Source organism: Oryzias latipes, chromosome 6, assembly GCF_002234675.1.
Source record: "Oryzias latipes chromosome 6, ASM223467v1".
Lineage (NCBI taxonomy): Eukaryota > Metazoa > Chordata > Actinopteri > Beloniformes > Adrianichthyidae > Oryzias > Oryzias latipes.
The window spans coordinates 27,392,817-27,409,625 of record NC_019864.2 but is presented as its reverse complement, the minus strand read 5'-3'; the positions used below and the strand labels follow the sequence as shown (position 1 = coordinate 27,409,625).

Here is a 16,809-nt window from a genome sequence, read left to right as displayed (position 1 = left end):
TCTAATTCTAGACCACTTCCTGTATGACATTCCTGACCTGAGCAGCTTTCCTGCCAAATGCCGTCAGACTCCTCATGTGCAGCAGACCTGCCATTCACACGTTATTTTACACGACGGGGAGGATCAGATCACACCGGAGGCATTGAATCCCAATGCAACGTTTTATTTGCGCACTAGATTTATACAATCCTTTTCCAATTAAAGGGAAAAACGGAATCCTGGATACGTTTAAACCCATAGATCCCATCAGCCTTTACATTCATTCCATTCGTTTTATTGATAAATTCCACGACGTGCATAGAACGAGAGCCTGCAACAGCAACAGGAAAAAGGTTTAAAAAATAAACAGGCAGCACAGATCACATCCCTTCAAACCACGACAGTGAGCTTCATCCACATTTACATTGGTTTCTGTAACCTGCACAGATGTGAAAGCTGAAGCTGCACAGCTGTTGGATTTAATTGGCATCCCTTCACAAGCACAACACTAATGAAAATATAGATTTTGAAATAAACTTTATATTAATTTGAGAAAGCCTCTCCTTCAATACATTAAAGATAATGCACTTCTGTTTGTAAACGAGCTATGCGGCGTCAAAATCTGCTCCAGAGAGAAACATACAGATGTAAACAAACAAAACAAACATCAATTTAAATCATAAAGTTGTTGAATTAAAAAAAAAATACTCCATCTGTCACCACCTTCAAAAACAAAGTAATAAAACCTCCCATTTGGTGGTTAGGAAACCAGCATTTTAACATTTTGTAGTATTTTACCAGTTTTACCTAGTTCTGGTCGAAGCGGGTTTAGCAGATCCTGTATGTATATTATGCTTTTTCCTTCCACCTCTAAGAAATATACAAAGATAAAAGGATAGAGATGTAAATTTGAGCAAATCGTGAGCCCAAAACGCTTCATTCACCCTTCCAACCGAAAGTGACCAAAATGCCAATGAAGGCTTAAGCAGCTAATGATTCAAGAAAAGTATATAAAAGAAAAAAAAGTTTACAACTTTTTTCAACAGAAAAAGTTTTTAAAAGAAAAGAAAAATGTTGTAATGATAGGATTTAAGTTAAAAAAACAAACAAAAAAACCCCCCAATATTTCACTACCGATTCAACATGAGCTGAGTTGGTTGGAACAGCCTGAGCTGCTGCTGCAGCGACGTCTGACGGCATCAAACCATGACGCATCACAGCATACTTTCCCTCAAGTTTCCACTGCTGCATGAGCTCGACTGCTGACTCTCTGACTGGGCTGGGTTCCAAGTGTTAAAGTCCAACAGGGCTTGGTTCAGCTTCTCCATCCAGTCCAGTCGGTCCTCTTTGGTGTCGGCAGAGAACCAGCACCTAAGAATCCCATTTGGGTTGTGATAAAGAGTTGAAGAAAAAAACCACACTTTACTTTAAATAAACACTAAAGGCTCATTATAAATGTGTGTGTGACCTGTCCAGGGCGAACCCAACAGTGGGCGGGACAGGCAGCGGCAGCCCTGTGATTCCAAAAGGGCAGTAGGTTCAGAAAACGGATAGATGGATGCTCATTGTGACGCCGTCACACGTTGGAGGTGATCAAAAGTAGCTTTGATTAAAATAAAAAAACTAAAGTAAAAACTCAAATATTACCCTGAATGGTCCAGTCTACTATAACACATTGAATGTGACATCACAGCGCCTGTGTGAACGCCCTCTCTTCCATTTAGGAAGTCAAACTAAGAGCGTTACTGCTGTGGATCTTTGTCGTGTCCAGTTGACTGCCTGCCTTTAATCAGCTCTCTCTGTGTTGTCGGCCGGACAAAGATAAAGGGCTGCAGGGATCTGTCACAGATCAGAACCGACGCCTGGTCCCCGCACCAACACAGAAACACAACGCAGAGCAGCAGCGCCGCAGGGAAGAGGTTTGTGACCTGTAATTAATTAATCTATAGCAATTATTTTCCCCTAATAATTGCTGTAAAAGGCCTCATTCAGAGAGATTTTCATTAAAATTCATGACATTGTGTCCAGTGTTTGGGGTTACGTAACGTAACGATTTACAGTTCAAATTTCGCTAATTACATTACAGTTACTGGACTACAGAAACCCTCGGTACTTTGTTAGTTAGGTCTTGTAGAATCTGATATTTTCTCGTATTTAAATGAAACGAAATGGAGGTCAATAAAAAGAGTTACTGTCTATCAGCAAAGTGGCTTATTTTACCCGTTGGATGTACAGTATTTATAAAAATGTGTGCTTGACTCCCAAAAATGGAAGACGATGGCGTGACGCCACTGCAAGGGTCTACAGTACTACTGTACTTTTACTTCCACCTTGTATTATTTTTATTCTTACTCATTGCTACTGTGTTTTTCGTACTTTCCAACTGCTATTTTTTCTTGTTTTTGGCTGCTGTGACAACCCAATTTCCCCCTGGGGCTCAATAAAGTCCTATCTTATCTTATATTATCTTACAGGCCACAATGCGTGAATGTATGTTGTGACTATAATACATCATCATGGCAGACGAGTGTATAAAAGATTCATCACGGGATCGAAGTGTTGAATGTTTGATAAAGACATCAGATGTTGAGTCTACTGAAAAACTTACTTGGACAGTCCGTCCTGGTTGCTCTCTTGTTGCTTTGACACATTGCTCACCAGCTCAAAGGTGAAAGGTCGAGCACACGAGTCCCTCTTGACAGGTCTGACACACCGACTGGGAGACCCTGACAGAGGAATGACGCCTTCCGCTTCCTGAGAATTCAAACAAACCGGTTCAAGCCTCCCATCAAAGCCACAGTCGATGCCGCTGCTGGTCCGTGTGCTTTACGTGTTCTCACCTTGTTCTCTCTGTCGTTTGGGCTGTTCCAGTAGGACAGGTTACATCCGTCCAGCACGAAAAACCGGCGATGCCACAGTCCAAATCCACTGATCAACTCAAACATTGTCTGGAAAAAAACAAAACAGAGGAGTTAACTTGACAGAATTATGATTACAGCAGATGCGGACTATGAAAAATCAGCGGAGTTGAGCTGTGGATGTAAAGACCCACTCAAAAGAAACATTGTTTCTGGTGTTTTTAACATGTTCTTGTGGCAGTCTTCTCATGATTGACAATATATATAAAGAAAATTATGCTCAAAACTATGTTTCTGAGTATTTCTTTATTCAAATCATTTGTAACAAGCTCCCTGCTCGCTCTGATGCATTTACTATAAATAAGTATGTAGCCTATGACAACACTTCAACTCAATACTCTGTTATATACCTTTGTTGACAACAATCAAATGTTTTCTTATTAATTAAATAGGTTTTAACCTAATTAAGTAAGTGGGTTAAACTTTTGTCATTGACCAAACACTTATTTTCCAACATAATTTGCAAATAAATTCTCTAAAAATAGTGCCAAACTGTTCACAATTGTCAATAAATCTCCTCTGTGGAGTGTCTCCTATTCAGAATACGTTCAATTTGCCAAATTTAAATAAATCTTCGATTATGATCATAGGTTTGTTTTTATTCTATAGCACTGGACATATTTTTTTTATGAAGGTTTGAACTTTGAGAGTTTAAACGAGAGAGAAATGTTCAAATGTTTATGCGTATCAGGTAGGCAGTGAGGGGTTTGACAGCCTTAAAACATCTGTAATTAATGCAAAACTAACGTTGACTATTACGTTGATTTCACCTGTGGGGGATTAAAAATGTAACTCCACTAAACCACCAGCTAAACAACAACAAAAGCAGAAAAAAGGAAGAACGGTAACAATTAAAAGATTAAAATATCCACACATTCAACTTATTTTTTGGTAAAGACAACTTTGAATATTTAAAGTTAAAATTGATATGAAAATAAAACTTTTTTTAAATTTTCTTTTAGAAATGCTCATTTGCTGAAGTGTTTAAAGCAAATTAAGGACATTCTTCTTCATACACTTGTATGAAGGTCCGAAGAAGCAATAAAAATGGTCACTGCAGGTCAAAAGTCATGGTTAAAGGCCTGGATTGAAGGTAAATGTAGGAAAACGGTCCCAAGAGATTGCTTTTATGAGTCTGCTGCAATTGGTTGGTTCGCCTGTCAATCAATTTATCAATGAACGACTCGTTCTACTTTACTAAACCATTAGAATCTCATCAGCTCCCAGTTAAAATATCCGAGTGTGAAGAACTTGTGTATTAATGTATTATAACTGACTACTATGAGAGATGACGACTAATAAAAATAAAATAAATAAAAATAAAATGACGAATAAAACATGACGGTTCAAAACCGAATAAAAAGGTTGGTTTATTTTCAGAAAATGGCTCCAGGTTCTTCAGCATAAACAAGTTTCAGACATGGTGGTTTTTACTGACAGAACCCAGAACCACCAATCATCTCAAACTGAAAAGATCAGAATGAAACTTGACCAACCAGGAAGCCGTGGTGGTAAATATTGGAGTGACCCTCACTCCTCAGCTGCATGTAGATACTGCCCTCTAGAGGAGACAGGAAGGGCACCTACAACCAAAAAAGACATCTCATGTGAAGAACAATGGAAAAGACGAAGATTTCTCACAATTTCTTTTGTTTTTTTCTGACATAAAACAATAAAAACGTTCCCCTTCATCTCTTTATCATGAAGTCTGGGGTAAAATCCAAGATGAAGACCCCTTTTCCACCCTCCAAAAACAGTTGAACGTCTCCCGATTCTGATACTGTTAGTATTATTAATCACATGACGGAGCATTCAATGAAATCATAAAGCTTTTAGTTAGGTGGTTTCAAAAAAATCAATTAGAAAGACTAAAATAAGGCAGAAAGAGCCTCGTGATGAGGAGGTTAAGAAAGTTAATCAGCATGATTTGATTGTTCAAAATCTTTTAAAAAACAAAATCAAACGATTAAAACTCAAAAGAGGAGATTACGCATTTCATGGAAGAGGTTAGTTTCTCTGGACAGAAAGGGAAGGAAATGTAGAGGTAAAAAAAGAAAAAAGGAAACCTTTTCCTGAAATTCATCTCCCAGCAGTTTCCTGACTTTGCCTTCAAATTTCATCTGAGTGGAAAAAGCGAGGCAGAGAGGGAGGGGGGACACAGACAGAAAACGTCACCCGTGTGAAGCCTGAACAGTGAAAACAACAGCAGTGAAGGATTGTGGGTTCTGGGGCTTTTTTGTGCTTCTTCTTTAGAGTTCAGATAAAAAGATTTAGAGAAGTGATGAACCCGGTGAGAGTGTGTCACAGTACAGTACAAACGTTTCTCCATCAAAGAGCAGGACAGATCATTAAATATGGAAATATCAGAACAACTTCTGTATTTACAGATCCAATTACTCAGAATATAAATAATACTTCAAAAAGGGTGTTAAAATGTATACAATAAATAAAGTATTGAAATATCATAAAACTTGTCAAATAAATTAATTGTTTACCTTATCAAGGGGGAATTTGCTTTGTCCAAGAGAGGCCAGGGTGATTTTATGGGAACCCACCAGACAAAAGCTGCTGGAGCGACGGGTGCTGAGATTAATGGGAGCGGCACCTGAAGGTGAAAGAAGCGCAGAAATGGTTCCAAGCGTTCTGATTTCCATCACTAACCTCATAAAACTGTCAAGTGCCCTGGATTTTAAAATCAACCATTCTTTAATCTATTTCCAACTGGTTCCCAGTGGTCTTTTAATCAGGATTATACTACTTTTAGCCAAAAATCAAAAAACCTGTGTCATTTTTCTAGGACATAGTTTCTGCAGAGCGGCAATACCAACCTAACATTATTGGTGCAAGAAAAATGGTGAGCAATACTGGAGCCATCTAGCCGAACAGTTCGGAGCCAGATTCCAGCTTAGACAAAGAAAAAAAAGATCTGTTCGTCTGCAAGTGGATGCATCAGAATGGAGCGGAGCAGGGAGCTTGTAGCCCCCCAAGAACATTCTCTGCGTAACCAATAGAATCTTTTTAAGAAGAATTTTTATGTCTGCTCCTAATTCACAAGAGTTTGAATATAGAAATATTCAGAAAGGCAATTTTAAGTTACAATTTCTTTACATGATTAGAAAAATGTCACAAAAACATTAAAAAAAACAAATGTTCTTTTCTGTTTTAAATCCAAAATATGACATCATCCAACTGCCAAAGAAAAAGCCTAATAAATGACTAAATAGGAACCCACTGTTTTGATGGTTAAAATTTGGAGGATTTATACAAAATACATTCAAACATGGTTTTCAAATGACAAATACGTTAAACGCAATGCATTGTGGTCTATTTGGCAATCTAGTTTTTCGCAGAGACTACTGGGACATTTGCAGGGCACTGGATTTTGGAATTGTAGATTCGGACGGCCCAACAAACTGACAAACGTCCCATACAGTAGTGAGGGAATTTGGACCAGACCTTAATGTGACTTTTCATCTTTATCGGAATGAAATGGAGAACCATTTGTTTCTGATGAATTCAAACAGAAATGAAGAAGAAAACCTGAAAAAAAATGGCTTACCTGATGCAGTGTTAGTGGATCTCTATTGAAGAAGAAAGCAATAATGTTTCATTAAAATAAGGAGAACAAAAGCCTGAAAAAACCGTCAATAAAGACAAAACTCACAGTGATGGTATTTAAGAGTTTCCTTGGTGTGACCTGGAAACGTAGAAAGATCAGAAAAGACCTCAGTCCATCTTTGTTTTCTTTGAAACTCTTTATTAAATGGTGACAAATGCAACACTTACTCTTGTCTTTGTGTTGGTCCGATCCGTTGTGGAAATAGAGTTGGTACCAGATGTGTGGGACTAAAGGAAACCCAAAAAAAAAAAAAGACTTTGACATATATTTAATAAAAAAAAAATAAAATCTAGAATTTGAAAACTGTTTCAGCAGAAATAAAATAGACATAAAAAATATTTATTTATTTGCAAAACGTTTGGATCAAAGATGTGAGCTGAGAAGAATGTTCCTCTCACCAGGCTGTAGACCTCAACGTCAATCTCAAAAGACGAGCGGATGTCTTTCCTGAAATGAATACAGACAATTAAACAAAGATTTCTAATGAAATGAACTTCTTTGTTCGAGTTTCATGAAACAGAAGTTGGACCACAGTGAAGCTCACAGTGTGACAGACGTGGGGAAGGAGATGGTGTCTCCGTTGCGAGCGTCGGCAGCGGTGGCCAGAGGCGTGGCGACGATGTTGTAGGGCCCATAGTGGATCAGGACAAAGAAATAATGACTTGGCCGACCTGAACAGGTGCATAAACAAAGGTGTGCCTTCATTTGTTGCAATAATAGCAACAGTTTAGGTTCTAGAGGTGCGGAATACTTGGAATACGTCATTCCAAAAAGTCTACCTGCACGGCTCTGTGAGGAGCAGACAAATTCCACCTTCAGGGGCAGCTGGATGTTTGTGATGTGGACAGTTCCTCTGCAGGCCTGCTGGGAAATGTAGTCCGTGTCTTCCTTTGCTGCCTCCTCAGACACTGAACTTCTTTCCTGCCTCAGTCGAGCCACTTCTGCCAGCAAAGCAGAACGCTTCTCGCCTGAATCAGGCAGAAACAAACCAAAAGAAGGTAAAGACGCAATCATCTGATTTTCAACACAACTAATAAGATAGGTTAGAGATGTTAGAGATGCTCTTATTGACATGGTTTTCCTAATCAATAAATGTGATGGTGCCCTTTATTTCCTCTTCCAAAACGATAAACTTTACTAAAACTGCTGTCTGGTAGTTTTTCAATTGATGCCAGACTTTGAAACAAAGTGAAGAAATTGTTAAAAGAGATGCAATTTTTTTTTTATATAATTGGAGAACTTTTGATTCTTTCTTGGACACCTTTACGTTTTCCTTATTTCTTGACATCGACCCAAACACACAGCTGATTTAAAACAAAAAAAAAAAAGCACAAAGTGTGGCTGAAATAAAGGAAGTTGTCTTGTCCCTACTGGAAACTAGCAGCAGCTTCTCAGCTTCAGCCTCCTCCAGCGAGCCTCGCCCGTGATCCTCGTCGATGCAGCAGCTCAGAGCTTGCAGGGTTTGATTGATCACAGTCTGCAGTTTACCTGCCTCCTCATTAAGAGCCTGGAAAAGCCCACAACAATACCGGCCATTACAAATGTGCAGACTTACACCTTCTATTCTTGCTGAGATCTTGGTGTGCATTGAGTGAAAGATTTCACTGAAAACATAAATTCCTGATAGTCATTTGGCAAGAACCCTAGCATTCAATCGAAAACAGATGAAAGTAAACAGAGTGCAAAACTTTGAATGGCTTTTTTAACTCCACAATTGATGCTAATAAAAATCTAATCTGTGGTACTAACTGCAATCTCTTCCTTGGTGTTGGTAGATGGTTGAGGTTTGGGCGTCTCTGCAGCTCGTCTCTGAAGCGCCGGCGTCACGCTCTGGATGGCGGGAAGCTTATTCTGTCTTTGTGTGCGGTACGCATCAATACTGTCAAACACAAATCAAATTAAAAGTTATTTCTATGGCACTTTTCCAACTCCTGCTACTCAAAGTGCAAACATAAAAAAAAAAAAAAAAAAGTCATTTTTTGTCTAAAACTTCTACAATATATCATAATATACATACATAAAAATCAATTCTAAATTGCACAGGGAGCCAATGCAAAGATTTTAAAATCGGTGTAATGAGTTCCCACCCCTTGGTCCTCGTCAAATAATCAAGTGTTGAATAAGAACACAAAAAACCAACAAAAAACACAAAGAAAACCACAATTAGTCAACGGTTAAATAAAGTTTAATATCTAAACAGAAAAAAATTCCTAATTCAATCACTGCTCCCCAACCTATAATAGACATTATGCAATTCAGACACACGCTCACTACCTTATTTCTTTAAACGCCAAATATGACATCACCTACTGTATTTGTTCAAGTAAAAACCTAATAAATATGAAACTTTTACTCAGACTATTTAGATGAAAACTTTGATAGTTTATTAAAAAATAAACTGTTCTCAAATGACTAATCTTTCAAAGGCAATGCATCGTGGTCAAACACAAAAAACTTAATGCGTCTAATGAAAAACACAATTTAAAAAAGAAAATTTTTACCCTAAATGTATTTGATTAACGGTGTTCAGATGCTAAAGGAAAAGGTCTTCCTCTCAGTTTCCAATACTGTTCTTGGTTTGGTTTTAATAGTGCTTTGTGTGAACAGTATGCTCTAAAAATAACAAAAGGTGAAATCTGTAAAGTAGGATTACAGATGTTTTGAGGCAGTAAAACTCCCCACTACACACTTTTGACTACCGGTACATGACTTTTTTCTCGTAAACTTATGACCTTCAAGTTGTAATTTAAACAAAAAAGGACGTAAAACTATCGCAAGAACACAATGCGCAGTGTGGAAAAAAAAAACAGATACAAAAAAATAAAATAAAAATATGCAAATTTGCACTTAATAAATCTATGAAAGTTGGAGCACAAACCCAGCGGTCTGAAAAAAAATCTCCTTGAAGCGAGTTATTGCCTCCTCCTGCACCCAAAGGGCGACTTAAAGACCTGGATCACTGCTTTATATACCATAAACTAAGCTTAGCAACCCGGCCTGATTACCTGTACAGAGGAGCAGATTCAGCAGGAGGAGTGCTGGTCTCATCAGGGATCAGGAGCAACGATGAAGGATTGGATTCTGCAGCCAGTCGCTGTCGGTGGAACATTGGTGAATCGACAGTATTTTCATGACATTAGCAGGTTCACATGCTTTTCCTAACATCTGAAATACTTTGGATGTGAAGCACTTGGCAGAGATCAGTGGTTCTTACCAGCGGCGTGACGACGGCCTCCACAGATTTGCTGAGGGGAGACAGAATTCCAGCTGGAGGGAAACTCAGAAGCTCGTCTTCATTTGGATCGTTCTCTTCTGTTGTCTGAACTACTTCGTTGTTTTTCTCCTCCGTCTTGACTTGACTGTCTGAGCACGGAACAATCCCACTGTCGCAGTCTTCTGCATCTTCGCGCCTCTCCTTCTCCACCTTCCCAGCATATTCCAGCACCTCCTCAAACATTTGGTCGATCATTTCAGCAGTGTTGGTCTCATCGTGGGAGCTCAGGCCAAAATCTGATAAAAAGAAAAAGAAAAACTCACTTAATATCATAAAAAATTGTTAATGACAGTCCGGGCCTCTGAAAACAAACATTTCCAAAACACATCAATGCGTTTATAAAATGTCCGTGAGCCATTTCCCTTACGACCAAAAATCATTCACCCCCAGTGGTCTCTTTCTCTCAATGCTTTCTCTGAGTATTAAGCAACAAGCAGAAACTCCATCTGCCCCACCCAAAAACGACTTCACCCGTGTGCTCCACCTCTCCCGAAAGCAGTGCAGGAGCTGACACCTTCAGCCTGGTCTCACCTGACAGGCTTGAATCGGCTCTGGACCGCATTGAGGTGTCACTCTCAGACAGATCCGAGCTGTGGATCAGCTCCGGCTCCAACACAAAGGTGACTTTCTTTGAGGTTCCTTTTCCCTCCGCCTCCAGACTTTCTATAGTCTCTTCTTTAACCACCTGCTCTCCACAGACAGAGTTTTCTGCACCTTCCTCAAAATCTTGGGGGTGTGACGCTTCTGTAGTTTGAATGAAAGTTTGAACTCTGTCATATTTTGGTGATTCAGTCCGATCCTCCGGTTGAGCTCCACCTGCAACTTCTGTTTTCTGTGGTGGAGATTCTCCTGATGTTTGAGTTCCATCTCTGACTCCGACTGTCTTCCTGTTCCGCTCTAGCTGCTCAGATCCATGAGGAATGCTTCCTTCCGACTCTTGTTCAGTTGTAAAATCATCTCTAGCTCCTGAGCAGCTTTCTTCATCACGCTCCACTTTAAAACGATCACCAACTAAAAGAGATTCCTCTTTCAAAGAGTCACAGAGTTCTTGCTTCGATTTGAGCTCAGAAATCTTTGCAGAAACATCAGCAGGAGGACATCGTTCTTCATTCTGGATGTCAGCAGGTTCATCCAGATCGGCTGAATGGATTTCTTCTTTTCCCACTTTGGAAGCCTTGAGCTCTTCAGACGTTTTAGTCGACGTGTTGTCTTCTTCAACTAAATTTGCTTCATCTTCTGCCAATAAACTGTCTTGCGGATAGTGCCAGATCTTTAACTCTTCATCTGTGGAGGGTTCGATCTGCTCATCCCCAAATGAAGAATCCTCCATGGTTTCGTCTTTATCGGAAACAAACACCTGGGAGTTTTCGTCTTCAGTTAATTTGGAAACATTTTCCTCCTTGTCATCAAATTCATCTAAAGAGGTGAACTCAGACAAGTTCTGATCGTCACTGAAGGACAGCTTCAGGACGGTTTGACTCGGTTCTTCAGAGACCAGCTGTTCTTTCCCCGCAGACGTCGTGCGGTCTTCCTCCACGCTGATCTTCTCACCACGACGAGCGTTTGGTGCCCGAGTTTCCCCAAAAAGCCCAAATGCTGCAGAGGCAGCGGGTATGTCAGGGCGATACGGGGTCTTCTTACCTGCTGAAAAAAACTCTCATGCTTTGAGTTGGTATCAAACGCAAAACTCAAAATGTCCACATGAATTATTTCTAAACTGTTTTTAATCTATCAATATTCTGGAAATGAAAAGGATTTGGGGGGATAAAATAAAATAAGGTTTTCAAAACCCTAAAGGACAAATAAAATTTAAGGAAGACCCCATTTTGTATTTTTTCAACAGCATTAGAATCCCTATAATAATTGATTCTATTCAATCCCTTAATGACTCAAAATATTCAACATTTAGGACGGTTCAAGCGTAATCTAGTCTCGGTGAAGATAGATTTATCAATATAAGATTTACATTATTAACCTGGATGCAAAAGAAAATGTTGAAAGATCAGACAAAATTATTGACGTATAACATCAAGAAAAAAAGACCAAAACAGCTCGATAGTTGATGAGCTGCTTTGAGGAGAACAGACATACCCGTCACAGTCAAAGGTTTGTCTCCATCAGATGTAGACGCTTCAACAAAGCTGCCGTCTTTCATGTCAGCATCCCCATGAACCTGCTGTAACATTAAAAACATGAAAAATACATGAACATTAACCCAAACAACATAAAGGATCACGAGAATGAAGAGTGAATTAAAAAAAACAAAGTAGGATGTGTTTTGTTGAGAAAAATGAACCGGACAGCCTTTAAGTCCTGCAGGCTGGGCGTCCCCACCGCAACAAGGCCAAGTGAGCAGGTGAATGTTTTTCAATCCCAACAAACAAACAAAAAAAAAAAATCAAACCAGACTGTGAATTAAGACAGTTTAGGTGATTCTAAGATTAAAGGAATAAAACAATCCAAAAGAAGTGGAAAAAAAAAAGAAAATTACTGATACAGGGGAGTTTCCTTTAAAAACAATTAAAAAATATAGTCAAAAGTCAGCCCCCAGTGGAAAATTTCAAATCAAGAAGAACACCATTCCAAAAAAAAAAAAAAAAAAAAAAAAAAAATACCTACAATGTCCCAAATGTTGAGTTTTCAGTGAAGCACCAAAACCACAAAAAGGTTTCACAAAGTCAGAAGGAAACGATGTTGTGCGACGAAGGGGAATGCCAGAGAATGAATGAATTCTGCATCCCTCAATCGTTGAGAAAAGTGAAGTAAAAAAAAAAATAGTCCCAGTAGTGACTTCTATTAAAACACTAACTCACATCCCAGGACTGTGTGGGGGGCCAAACAACTCTCCTTTTAGATGTAGGAGCCACCAAGGAGGAGCCAGGGGGGGTCCTTGCTGCCTGCTAGTGTTTATGTAAAATGTCATGTAAAAAACAGCTCCTTATGAACAAACACTACTGATAAAAGGGCTTTCCTCATAAACCAAAAATCCCCAAATTATGGATAACGTGCACAAATATTTAAAGCTTCAATAAAATTTACTATAAACTAGTTAATTAGCTTAAATTAGCAATAAAAACTGTTTAAATATAAGTACAAACCCACCTGAGTCAATGAGGAATCAGAGCTGCTTCTTTTGAGCCAGGCATTTTCACTAATTGGATTGAAGGGCAGTTGGTTCAATTCCAGCTCTCGTTCCTGTTCACAGGGTAATGACTTTTGGTGAGCCATTCAAATATCTAATTGAAATCTTTCATTAAACAAATGATCAAAAGTTACCAATAAAAAAGGAGTAGATTTTGAAAGGCTTCTATAACTTTTTTCTGTCTTAGGTAGAAGCGACACACTTCAACAGAACCTGGAGGACCGACCTGGCGGATGCGAGAAGCCTGCTTGGTGCTGGGCGTTGTTGTGCTCTGGAGCTTCTGCTGAATGTCAGACACAAAATTGGAGCAGGATCTCTGACAGGAGCTGGCTGGGCTCTCGCTGTTGGTGGGGCTGGCCTGCAGAGCTGGTGCCTTAAAGCGTTCCATTCTTTGGGTAAATTCCCCATCAGCTGCAAAAAGGGGGAATTGTTTACAGAAAAAGAAAAATCATCTACAATTTAACTGACCAAGCTGCTTTCCTATTTTAAGAATTAAACATTGTATTAATCAATTAATTCCTTTCATTTCCGTGTCAGAAAAAGAATAATCTCTCAACGGTTGCTTCCAATACTTGAATATCTAGACATTATTTACTTTAGTAAGTCTGCACGATATGAGGAAAACTCCAGATTAGCGATATTAGTGATCAACATAATATAATATATGATTTGAACAAATAGCAAAATAACTAAATACATCATTTCCATTTCACTGCAATGGATTAATGGAAATAAAAGTCAATATAAATGAAACTACATTCCAAATGGCCCTCGTCTACATGGGAGGCGAGCATCTAACATCAAAGGGGCTCCATCCGAATCAGATTGGTCAATGATGTAAAGGGCTCTACCTGTAAACTCTGTCGTCTTTTGAGTGGTTATCTGCCAAATAAGAGGAACCCCTCAAAATGAGACGTACCTTCTCAAGGGGCAGATCCTCCCATTATTTAGTAAATGTTTAGACAAATATATAAAAATAAACAAAGTAACAAGGAGACGTATAGAAAATCAAATTAAAGATTAATTTTATTATCAAATGCATGATTTTTAAAAGTATTGAGAATAACATTGAATTCATGCTTTATATCAAAAACTTTAAAGACTTAAAAAGGCTAAAAAGCTGCCAAAACTCTTTAGCATGCCGGGGTCATGAAGGTTCACTCTGCTGCTTCATAGCATGATGGTTAGAGGTTGGAATCTCAGATATGTATGGAATCTGCGCCCTCTCAGCAAATGTTTTTCAGCTTTCTCAAGTAGAATTTTTAAAACGTCTCTTTTCTCACAGAGAATCTGATGAAAATTGTATTTTTGACATGTTCTTGTGGGATTTTTGTGATGATGGTAGACATATATGAAAGAAAATTCTGTATTCAAATCACTGTGAATCAAGAGCAGACAAAAAAAATAATGTTTAAAGAAAAAAAAGAGTATTTGTGAAGTAGAAAATACACCGGGCAAGCTGCAAGCTCCCTAAAATAGTTCAAAATATGATTGAAGTGAACCCATTTGAAAGTGCATGTTGGTTTACAAGTCAATTAAAGCAAATTACAGGACATAATGACAATAGAAAGTAGTTGGAAACTGTAGTCATGATTAGGTGACGGTATACATGTGTGTATCCTCACCAAGAAGATGCTGTTTGACACTCTTGTCATGGTGGATGAACGAGGATCCTTGAGATCCAGGATCTGAAAGGCACCGCAAGGCTCCAGCAGCTCCTCCTACAACAAACTTGTATTTTTTAGAGCTGGGGTATGCAACCATGTAATCCTTAAAACTGATCACTGCCTCATCAGCACACTGATTAGTAATAATGTGTCATCCTCCTTAGCGTCAGCGCAGAACATGTCAATGTATAAAACAACCAAGCTCCTCCTTTCTCTGAATACTAACTAAAAATAAATACTAAATCAATATTAAACACTATAATGATTAAACTTTAGGGCTGAATCTGGGAGTGTTTTGTTAAAAATTCAGTATCACAGCATGGGTGTTGCTGGATTCTAGGATTACTTGTACTTTTAAGAATGTGGGTGGACCAATGTAAACAAACATTTACCTTCTTTTCTCTGTGTGAACAGCTGAACCCGTGATCGGACTGAAGGGACTATAGGCGTATCTGGCTTTGTCTGGAGTTCAGCCAGACGTCTAGATGAAGATGATTTAGGACTTTGGTTCTCCCGACCAGCTAATTCTAGACGTGGCCGCTTCTGTCCATCATTATTCTCTGGAAAAGAAAAAAAAAATGGAGAAAAAAAATCGTATTAATTGATATTAATTAACTTCCAAAGCCCAGAGTTGTCTCTAAATGAAGGTTTGAAATTAAAAATGGAAAATTCATGCAAGATTTAATGCAAACAAACCTGCAGTAAACTTTGTATTCTCTTCTGTATCAGAGAGAGGTTCTCTCTGCCTCTTTAAATTGGCAGAAACACAATTTTCTTCATCAGCTTCCATTCTGAAATGCACACATAAATGTAACAGTTATGAGCGTCAGACCTACAACAGAACCAAACCTAAAGTTCCAAGTGAAACTTAGAAAAACCAAATCCCGAACAGTAGATTGTTTTTTTTTTAAATGGCCAATGCTACGGGTCATTTTTTAAATTTAGATTTAAGCCTTTTGCGTTATTTGTGAATGTGTATAGCATATAATAATTACGAGATAGGTGGAGATGAAATTATTTTTTAAACAAAAAGAATTTGTTTTCATCAATGAACGGGTCCTTAGAGCCAATAACTAAGTTCTGGAAGAAGAAAAAAGGTCGAAGTTTTATTATCCCTTGTGACATCCTAGGCACTTTAACAGTGGGAGTTGGGTCATCTAGACCCACTAGACAGTGCGCTGAACCTTTTTTCTTCAATGATTTGTGATCTTCACTAGTGTCTATGGATTACATGAAATCTTTCCACCTTTATCCACCTTTGTCATGGTAGGGAGAACACGTCAATGTAAGGGTGGGGTCATCTAAGATAGCACAAGGGTTATTTACATGGGGAAACGCGCGACACTGATTTATTTCAGGATAAGACCACGCCCAGTTTAGAGAAAACAAATCGAAGTTAGGTCAGTTACAGTTAGTATGACATCATAAGCTAATTTGCTAGCTATTTGCTATACGCTGCAGAAACTCTTGACTCGTTTTTCGAATCTATTCATTTATTTTATAAAGGATTGCCGACATGTTTCACAACGAAACGTATTCCGCTAAGCTAAGTAGCAACAGTCCAATACAGCTAGTGTAGTTGGTGATTTTGCTGTTGGCCTAGCCTAAAGTTGGCGTTACGAACGAAAATCAAAAAACAGATTTCTTCAGTCTACCTGAATTCTAACTATTTTTTGTAACGTTTCTTACCTGAGAGGATGTCTGTAAATCTCAACTTCTTACGCAGGTCAGTTGTGCGAAGACAAGTTTCAACTTTCTTGTTGTCGCAAGGTTTGAGCTCCTCCTTCAACTTTGAATTTCAGCGGGTCTTGTGACGGAAGCGGAAGACAGGATTCACTTTTTTTTAAATAAATCTTTATTGACAACTCAATATTTAAACAAAATGTAAACTTTGAGTGCAATTTGAGAAAGTTATTTATGGTAAGGAAAAAAAACAAAACATGTCCAAGACTATCTAACAAAGAAATACAAAAACTTTATATAAACCAACAAAGAAAAACGAAATAAATAAATAAAATAAAATGGGGGTCTAGTAAGAAGAAATACATTTAAAAGTTCTAAATAGTCGTTTTTGGTCATTACTCAATAAAACATTTCTAAAGAGACAAAATATGTTTTTTAGTCTGTTTCTTTAAAGTTCTTCAGTATTTTTTATTTACGTATTTTTGACCCTGACAACACACTATAGAAATAGAAGCAGAAATAGAAAA

The 16,809-nt window shown here is 38.3% G+C and overlaps 1 protein-coding gene across 6 annotated transcripts; it reads right to left on the bottom strand.

Moving 5' to 3' along the window:
- Positions 1-147: 147 nt before the first annotated feature.
- On the bottom strand, positions 148-16,422 carry LOC101174346 (anillin). Of its 6 annotated transcripts, none has more exons than XM_011476430.3 (25): positions 16,289-16,422; positions 15,296-15,390; positions 14,992-15,159; positions 14,558-14,653; positions 13,159-13,343; positions 12,893-12,985; positions 12,604-12,690; positions 11,882-11,966; positions 10,322-11,434; positions 9,731-10,026; positions 9,522-9,610; positions 8,266-8,395; positions 7,888-8,023; positions 7,296-7,484; positions 7,061-7,187; positions 6,915-6,963; positions 6,684-6,743; positions 6,562-6,594; positions 6,457-6,478; positions 5,393-5,502; positions 4,964-5,017; positions 4,394-4,480; positions 2,820-2,927; positions 2,588-2,733; positions 148-1,350 (listed from the first exon to the last, which is right to left on the bottom strand). In XM_011476430.3, the coding sequence occupies exons 2-25, from the start codon at positions 15,387-15,389 to the stop codon at positions 1,194-1,196; spliced, it is 3,714 nt and encodes a 1,237-aa protein (XP_011474732.1). In that variant the 5' UTR covers position 15,390; positions 16,289-16,422; the 3' UTR covers positions 148-1,193. The 6 variants fall into 6 exon arrangements, with proteins under 6 accessions (XP_011474732.1, XP_020559883.1, XP_011474734.1 ...); XM_020704224.2 differs by having other exon boundaries at positions 12,604-12,687; XM_011476432.3 differs by lacking the exon at positions 4,964-5,017.
- Positions 16,423-16,809: the final 387 nt, after the last annotated feature.

Excerpts from the sequence above, each read along its gene's own strand:
- LOC101174346 (XM_011476430.3), bottom strand. The coding sequence starts at position 15,389 with ATGGAAGCTGATGAAGAAAATTGTGTTTCTGCCAATTTAAAGAGGCAG. Across the intron at positions 14,654-14,991 it reads GTTCACACAGAGAAAAGAAG|GAGGAGCTGCTGGAGCCTTG; the intron begins GTAAATGTTTGT and ends AGTTTGTTGTAG. Across the intron at positions 10,027-10,321 it reads AGCCGATTCAAGCCTGTCAG|ATTTTGGCCTGAGCTCCCAC; the intron begins GTGAGACCAGGC and ends TCTTTTTATCAG.